The 7,317-nt window shown below is 37.5% G+C and overlaps 1 protein-coding gene across 1 annotated transcript; it reads right to left on the reverse strand.

Moving 5' to 3' along the window:
• Positions 1–1,581: 1,581 nt before the first annotated feature.
• On the reverse strand, positions 1,582–5,047 carry LOC107099391 (GTPase IMAP family member 8-like). Its single transcript, XM_015397486.1, has 6 exons — positions 5,017–5,047; positions 3,993–4,691; positions 2,967–3,686; positions 2,742–2,875; positions 1,967–2,630; positions 1,582–1,884 (listed from the first exon to the last, which is right to left on the reverse strand). The coding sequence occupies exons 1-6, from the start codon at positions 5,045–5,047 to the stop codon at positions 1,706–1,708; spliced, it is 2,427 nt and encodes an 808-aa protein (XP_015252972.1). The 3' UTR covers positions 1,582–1,705.
• Positions 5,048–7,317: the final 2,270 nt, after the last annotated feature.

Raw genomic sequence — 7,317 nt, forward strand, 5'->3', positions numbered from 1 at the left:
TGTCTCGCAGCCTCTGCCGCAGGGCTTCGCTCTCCTTCTGGCTCCTCTGGAGCTCCGCGTCCATCTGAGCGCGCAGAGACGCATAACCAGCCTCCACCAGTTTGCAGATCTCCACCACTGGAGCTCCAGGTTCCTGGCTTTAACTGATAACCAAGCAGCTGTGCATGCGCACAGAGCATTCCCTCATCTGAGAGCCACAAAAACAACTTCTAATCCATTACAGAGCTAGTTTAGATATTATAGCGGAAACCTAGATAGTTTCTCTTCAACTTTAGTTCTAGATCTACAGCTTAGGGAGAATAATTTAACTGGTTAAAGGGTGAATTGAGTTTATTCTTTAATTTAATCCCTCCACCAGAGAAAACAGCTCTTTGGTCTCAATCTTGGTTTAGTTTGGAGTGTGACTGTATGAGACTGTGGACAGGTGTCTATTATACAGGTAATGGGTTCAAACAGGTGCCAATAATACAGGAAACGATTGGAGGAGAGAAGCTACTGGTCTGTGAGAGCCAGAAATCCTGCTGGTTTGTGGGTGAACAAATAATTATTTACCACCATAATTTACAAATAAATTCTTTAAAAATCCTACAACGTGATTTTTATTTCTCATCTTGTCTTTCACATTTGAAGTGTACCTATGATGAAAATTACAGATCTCTCTCATTATTTTAAGAAGGAGAACTTGCACAAACATTGGCTTATTAAATACTTGTTGGCCCCACGACCGACCAGCTGGCAGACAGACAGACACACATATTTTGGGTGTAGCAAAGAGAGGTGAAGTGGTATGAAAAGTATTTGCCCCTTTCCTGGTTTTCTTTTTTTTTTCATGTGTGTCACTCTTAATCACACAGAACAGTTTTCCTATTAAGATTTTTATTAAAGGAGAAAAAAAATTCTAATTCTTCTTACACCTTTTTTTTTTACCACTGTATAAATCAGCCAGACCCAAATATCATTAAAAGCAGCTAAATATAACTTTAATTCATGTCATTAGATAATAATTTAAGGACTTAATATCACTACTGTGTTTAAAATGTAATCTGTCCATGAAAAATTATCTGGGAACAATGAATGTGAATTAAAGGGATGGCATTAGGCGATGATGATCATTTAATGTTTATATTTGTAGTGTTTCAAAATATTATGAATAATGTGGATAAGGGAGATGCTGAGGGACAAACAGATCAACCAATGCACCAAACTTCTTGTGATTAAAATGTGATAGTTGTGCTATTAGTTTTACTGTACAGCATTATTATCTGTGGACCAGTCTTTAGAGATATAAATGATAATGTAGTTACTCTAGATCAGGTTTGATAAAGGAGACATATGTCCATAGTCATGGAAATAAAAGCAAACAGGCAGGAATACAACACAGAGATGGACATTAAATAATTAAACACCAGGAGAAAGAACTGGGAATAAACTCTGAGGCATCAGCATCTACAGGGGGCAGCAGCCTTCATCACAAAACCAGGACTTTAAACATGTGATCTACAGTGTTTAGACCAACATGGTCTGATGTAGCATCAAGCTGGTATATTTGCATATTCCATCTTTTGTTCTTCTTTAGCTTCCATCATTTTTCTGCTGTAGCTTTTTGGTTGAACAAGAGTTCCTGTGTTTAGTTGAAGGATTGTAGAAAATGTTCAGAGGATCTTTATTCTCTGTGAGAATGAACTCATCTTTGGATGATTTTAATCTATTGAAGATCTTCATCATGTTTCTCCATATAACTGACTGAGGAACAAATGCTGCCAATCCCAGAGCTGATCTCAGATGGTCTCACTCTCTTAGTCAGCCATTCAGCAACGTTGTTATGACCTCGTTGGTTCCTAATCTCTGAAATGCTCCCATTTTCTGAGGAAATATCTCCGCTCACTGAAACAGAAGAAAAACAATATAGATGGAGCCAAGAGTTTGTAGAAACTCAGTGAGTAATTTTTCATCATTTTAAACTTACTGCCTGGAATGTAAAAGTCATCCTTGCTCTCTGCCAACTCCACAGAGGGCACTGTTGGTTTCTCTGGTTTCTTTGCTAAAGCTTTCCTCATTCTCTCCATCAGCTCCTGCTCCCGTCTTCTCCACTCCTCTTCTGTCAGGATACGTTGTTTTCCTTGCTGAGGTTTTCTTCCTTCAGTTGTGAAGCATCCTTTGTTCTGTTTTACCATGTTGATAATTTTTTGGAAAAGCTCTTTGACTTGAACAGGATCATTATAATTAAAGCTGCTGAGAACATGGTATCTGTTCCCACACTTCTCCAGAAGCTCCTGGAGCTCCTTGCCCTCTCTGACGATGTAGTTCTCTACAGGGAGGCCATTGAGCCAGTCTCCCCAGGTAAACAGCACCATGCAGTGTCTCCACACTCTCTCTGTTAATGGCATCCGGACCTCAACCAGAGCTTTGAGATCTTTCTCAGTGAAAGCTCTGAAGATTGGAACGACCAGGAGAAAAACATGAGGTCCAGGAGAAAACATGGAGACACTGTGGAGAACTTCATCTTTGATCCAGTCAGGTGGTGTTGGGTCTGAGAACCAGCCTGGTGTTTCAACCACTGAGACTTTTACTCCATCAAAGTCTCCTTCATGTTTCTCACATGTTGCAGATGTTCTCTGATCTTCATAGCTCTGAAAAATAAAGAAGAATATTTCTGGACGTGATGAACTCAGGTAAACATCCAGTCTGGATGTTAGAATCTATTAAATGTTTTTTTTTTCTTAATCATCATGATGGTTCACCTTTTCCAACCAAGCTTTATCAAAGGTTCTGTTAAATTTCCTCTTGAAAAGGATCAGATTTCCTGCTGAACTCTTTCCTGAACATTTCTGTCCAACCAGAACAATCCTGATGTCAGTGACTGGATCTCTCTCAGCTGGAAAACAAACAGAAAAACCAAATAGTTTCTAATCCTGAAACATTAATGTTACAGGATTATATCATAAACTTTTATAAAACTTGTTTACCTTCATAAACCTCTTTCAGGACTCTTGACTGTGTCTCGTTGATCTTCTTCAACCTTCTGGCTTTCTTGTCTGCAGCCTCCATCTTGGCTTCTATCTGTGCTGCTCGGTCCAGGTCCACTTCATAATGAGGATCTTCATTTCCTGCCCACATCTCTTCAATCTTCTCAATGAGCTCCTTTACCTGAGTCTTATCACTGTGGTCCTTGTTGTTCAGAACATGATACCTGTTCCCACACTTGTTCACTATCCACTGCAGACCTTCATCACTCTCTATATACTCCTCCACAGTCTTCACTCCTAACCAGTCACCAAAGGTAAACAGAACCAGTGTGTGTTTCCAGATTTCTTCTCTAAACAGACTCATGTGATCCTGGACAGATCTCAAATATGATGGATCCATGTTGACCATCAGAGGAATAACCAGCAGCACAGCATGTGGTCCTGGAGGACAGAGATTCACACTGTTCTCTATTTCCAGTTTGTCCATCTCACTGGTGTCCTGAAGGGTGTGGATGAAGAACCATCCAGGAGAATCCACCACTGTGAGCCGCCTTCCTTCAACCACACTGTGGCTGATTTCACTGACTGTTGTTTTTCTTCTAACACTTTCATTAACACCAAATTCATTTTTTCCTAGAATGATGTTTCCTGCTGAGCTCTTTGCAGCCCATGAATCACCAATCATCAATATTCTCAAATGGTTTGGAGGAACTTTTCCACCTAAATCATAAAAAAAAAAATCAATAATTTATTTTTTAAAGTTTGCAACTCAGGTTTGTTTAGAGTAGAGTTGATAATGTGGAGTGAAAAAATATATAAAAATTTTTCAAAGAAAAAAACATCTGTTAGTTTATTGGGTTTAGTATGAGAAAATAAATGAACTATGTGAATCCTTTTTTTATTACCAACAACATAAAAACATTTTCCTAACGTTCTAATTAAATAATGTGTTTTGTATGTCGAGCTCCCAGAGACGTCTGCAGAAACATTTATCTCTTTATCCTGATAGAAAGAAAGTAGAATTACCTTCAATCTGTAGCTTCAGGTTTCTTCTTTGTTTCTGAACTTCATCAAACCTTTTTGAGGCTTTTTTAACCAAATCTTTCAGTCTCTCTCTCAGAGCATTTCCATCAGATTCATCAACAGAACAGTGTCTGCCCCTGTTCTGTTCAATCATCGCCTCAATTTTCTCTAGAAGCATCTTGACTTGATCTCTATCTTCTCTGTTGCTGATGTTGAGAACATGTTTTCTGTTTCCACATTGTTGAAGGATCCACTGCAGGTCTGGACTTCTTCTGATTTTAGATTTAATGGTTTCATCACTACATGGATGGACTGCAGTGAACAGCACGATGGTGTGACTGAAAACATCTGCTTTGAAAAGTTCCAGGTGTTCCTCTAGAGATAGTTTAATAAGTTGAGATAAATGTGAACCAAGAGGAATGACCAGAAGAAAGACATGAGGTCCTGGGGGACACAGATGGACACTATTCTGGATTTCTATCTGATCCAGTTTTAGGGTTTCTTCTCTTGAAAAAGTCCACCACCATCCTGGAGTATCAATCACTGTGAGTCGTCTGCCGAGTACTTCCTGCTGCCTCGCTTCACTCTGAGCTGTTCTTCTGCTGGTGTCAAAAACATTGTGACCCAGGATGATGTTTCCAGCTGAGCTTTTACCACTGGAAAGGTCATCGTATCTTCCTCCTATCAACACAATCCTCAATTCTGTTTAGAGAGGGAAGGCTTTATTTTATTACACAGTTTATAAACATCTACTTTAATTAGCCAGTCAAAGAACAGGATGTATAATTTAAGTACACATTTTATTAGTACAATAAAAATTTATGACCAAGAATGTTTCCACAAATGAAAATCATAATATCATAAGAAAATCTAGAAAAGCAGAGGGAGCCATTTTGTTTCACCTTCATGTTCTGTCAAAGTCAAAGTCTCTGAATTCAAACTATTTAACAACTAAAATAAGAGTTTACCAGATTATAACCAAAGCAGGATAAAGTTTTAGGGAAAGTTTGATAAAAAGATTTCTGACCTGAGGTGGAAATATCAGCTGAAGCGGCCATTTCATCAGCTTCACTCTGTCAATTTTCTGCTTGTTTGTTCCAACAAACCTGTTTCTAAATAAAAGTGAAAGTAGCAAAGGGAATTTTATTGGGTTTGAAGGTTGGATGATGAAGTTAAACAAGGTCAGAGATTACCATCTGTTGGACAACTAGATTAACTACTGGTCTAATTAGATTTAGAAGTAAAGATATTAAAGTTAAACTGCAGATGTTAGAATTGAAGGAAATAAAACATAATAAAATACAATAATAATCAAATGATATTTAAATTAAACCGTAGAGAATGGAGCAGCTGGGATGGTGATCTGCTATGATGATGGAACCAGAACCAAAGTCATGCTGAATCGACTAACCTTCTATTCAGCAACAATAATTCACATTATGTCCTAAAAGGTGGAAACTGTTTAGAACTAAAGCATCCAGATCCATTTGATATCAACCTCAGACTAGGAAGGAACAACCCTGGTAACGTTAGACTTCCTAGATCAAAGTTTAAGTCCATGTCTTTAAAATTTTGTACAGATTTGTACAAACTTTTTTTTGTACCAATCTGACAGTATGATCTGGTTGAACAGTCTCTGTAAAGTTCCTTGAGATGACATCTGTTGTGAATTGACGCTATAGAAAAAATATAAATTGAATTGAATTAGCAGATATCCATGGAGAAATAATAATTGTCAGCTATGTTTACATGCAGAGAATACCATAGTTGGATTGGTAGAAACAACCTCTACATCTATGGTAAAACTCACCCAGATGTTATAGACAATGAACTCAGGTAAAGAAAAAATATCTCAGAATAGGAACCATGTAGTGAAACTCAACGTTTCCTATAAACCTTCAGACTCCAACACAGAGCATGTTGTATTATTTTGATTGGTCCAAAGCTTGGAGAACATATTGCTGGTGAGTTCTTTGTTTCATTTCCAGTGAACACACTCTCATTTTACTTGCTAACCACCATAAATCCATTGTTCTGAATGCAACAATGGTTGGGATCATAAATCAAGGTTGTCCTGGCATAATCCTCAGCTGTTTGTCACATGTAATCTGGTGGATTAAAACATAATTAAAACAAAATCCATTATCTGCTGCTTTTCAGTGAATTAGATAAGAAATAATAATGTACAGAAGAGGTCTAAAACTTTAGTGATTTTACACATTAGTTTTACAGTTTAATGGAAAACCACAGGGCTCACAGCTTGGGTGAAATCTGTTTATAATAGATATAGGTAATAGAACCTATAGAAGCCTGTCTCCGCCACTCTGTTAAGATAAATTATTTCATTATAATGGGATAGTATCTCATTATAATGAGACCAATGCTGTTCAATTCAATTCAGTTTATTAATATAGCACCGATTCACAACATGTAATCTCAACACGCTTTATAGAAACGATTAAACAAGATCATCCAGTCAGATTGATTTAAAGTTTTCTATCTAAGGAAAATCAGTTGATTGCATCGATTGACTCCAATGCAATCCCTCACTCTAAGCATGCTTGTAGTGAGAGTGGAGAGGGAAAACTCCCTTTTAACAGTAAAAAACCTCCAGCAGAACCAGACTGTTCTGTTCCACCCAGAAGGGTAGAGGGGGAAATCTGTAAAACATTCATTTTTTTAAACTAATCTTCCCCAAAATTCCTTTTTGAAAAACCTGTTCTTTGCTTTAAATAATATCAGGAGAAATTTCTCTCCATATAAATGATTTCTGAAACAAAAACAATGACAAAAGAAGGCATTAAAATATAAGCAAGAACATAGAAAGATTTAAAGATATGACAGCCTTTAACTTTTAGCACAATGGAAGGAGATGTTTATAATCACAATTTCCTTGCATTCAGGTAACGAGTAAAGAAAAAGCAGCAAAATTCATTGTTGAACCACTTACACACGTTGGTGCACATTTAGTCATTAAATGACAGGTTAAGCATTTGAAGAAGGAAAAAGTCAAATAGAGAGATGTGTCGCTGCTTCCAGCTCCTCCTCCAGCGCCGACTGCTTCCATCTGGTTCTCAGACGTTCATCGACAACAAAAGGAACTAAAAAAGAAAAAAACGCTGTTAAATCAACATGATATGGTGTTTAATCTAATCAGGAATTAATGTTAGAATTAAGAGTCACAGGACGCATGAAAATCTGTCAGTTTCAGCTATTATTAAAATACCTCGATGTTTTACCAGGTGGGAGTAAAGAACAAGTGTTCTATCTGCATTTTTTTTACCTGCATCATGTTCATTTGTCCTCTGCCCCTGTTAAACTTATCCAG

This window comes from Cyprinodon variegatus, unplaced genomic scaffold (genome assembly GCF_000732505.1).
Source record: "Cyprinodon variegatus isolate N-32 unplaced genomic scaffold, C_variegatus-1.0 Scaffold866, whole genome shotgun sequence".
Classification (NCBI taxonomy): domain Eukaryota; kingdom Metazoa; phylum Chordata; class Actinopteri; order Cyprinodontiformes; family Cyprinodontidae; genus Cyprinodon; species Cyprinodon variegatus.

Excerpts from the sequence above, each read along its gene's own strand:
- LOC107099391 (XM_015397486.1), bottom strand. The coding sequence starts at position 5,047 with ATGGCCGCTTCAGCTGATATTTCCACCTCAG. Across the intron at positions 4,692-5,016 it reads AGCTGATATTTCCACCTCAG|AATTGAGGATTGTGTTGATA; the intron begins GTCAGAAATCTT and ends CTCTCTAAACAG. Across the intron at positions 3,687-3,992 it reads CCTGAAGCTACAGATTGAAG|GTGGAAAAGTTCCTCCAAAC; the intron begins GTAATTCTACTT and ends TTTATGATTTAG.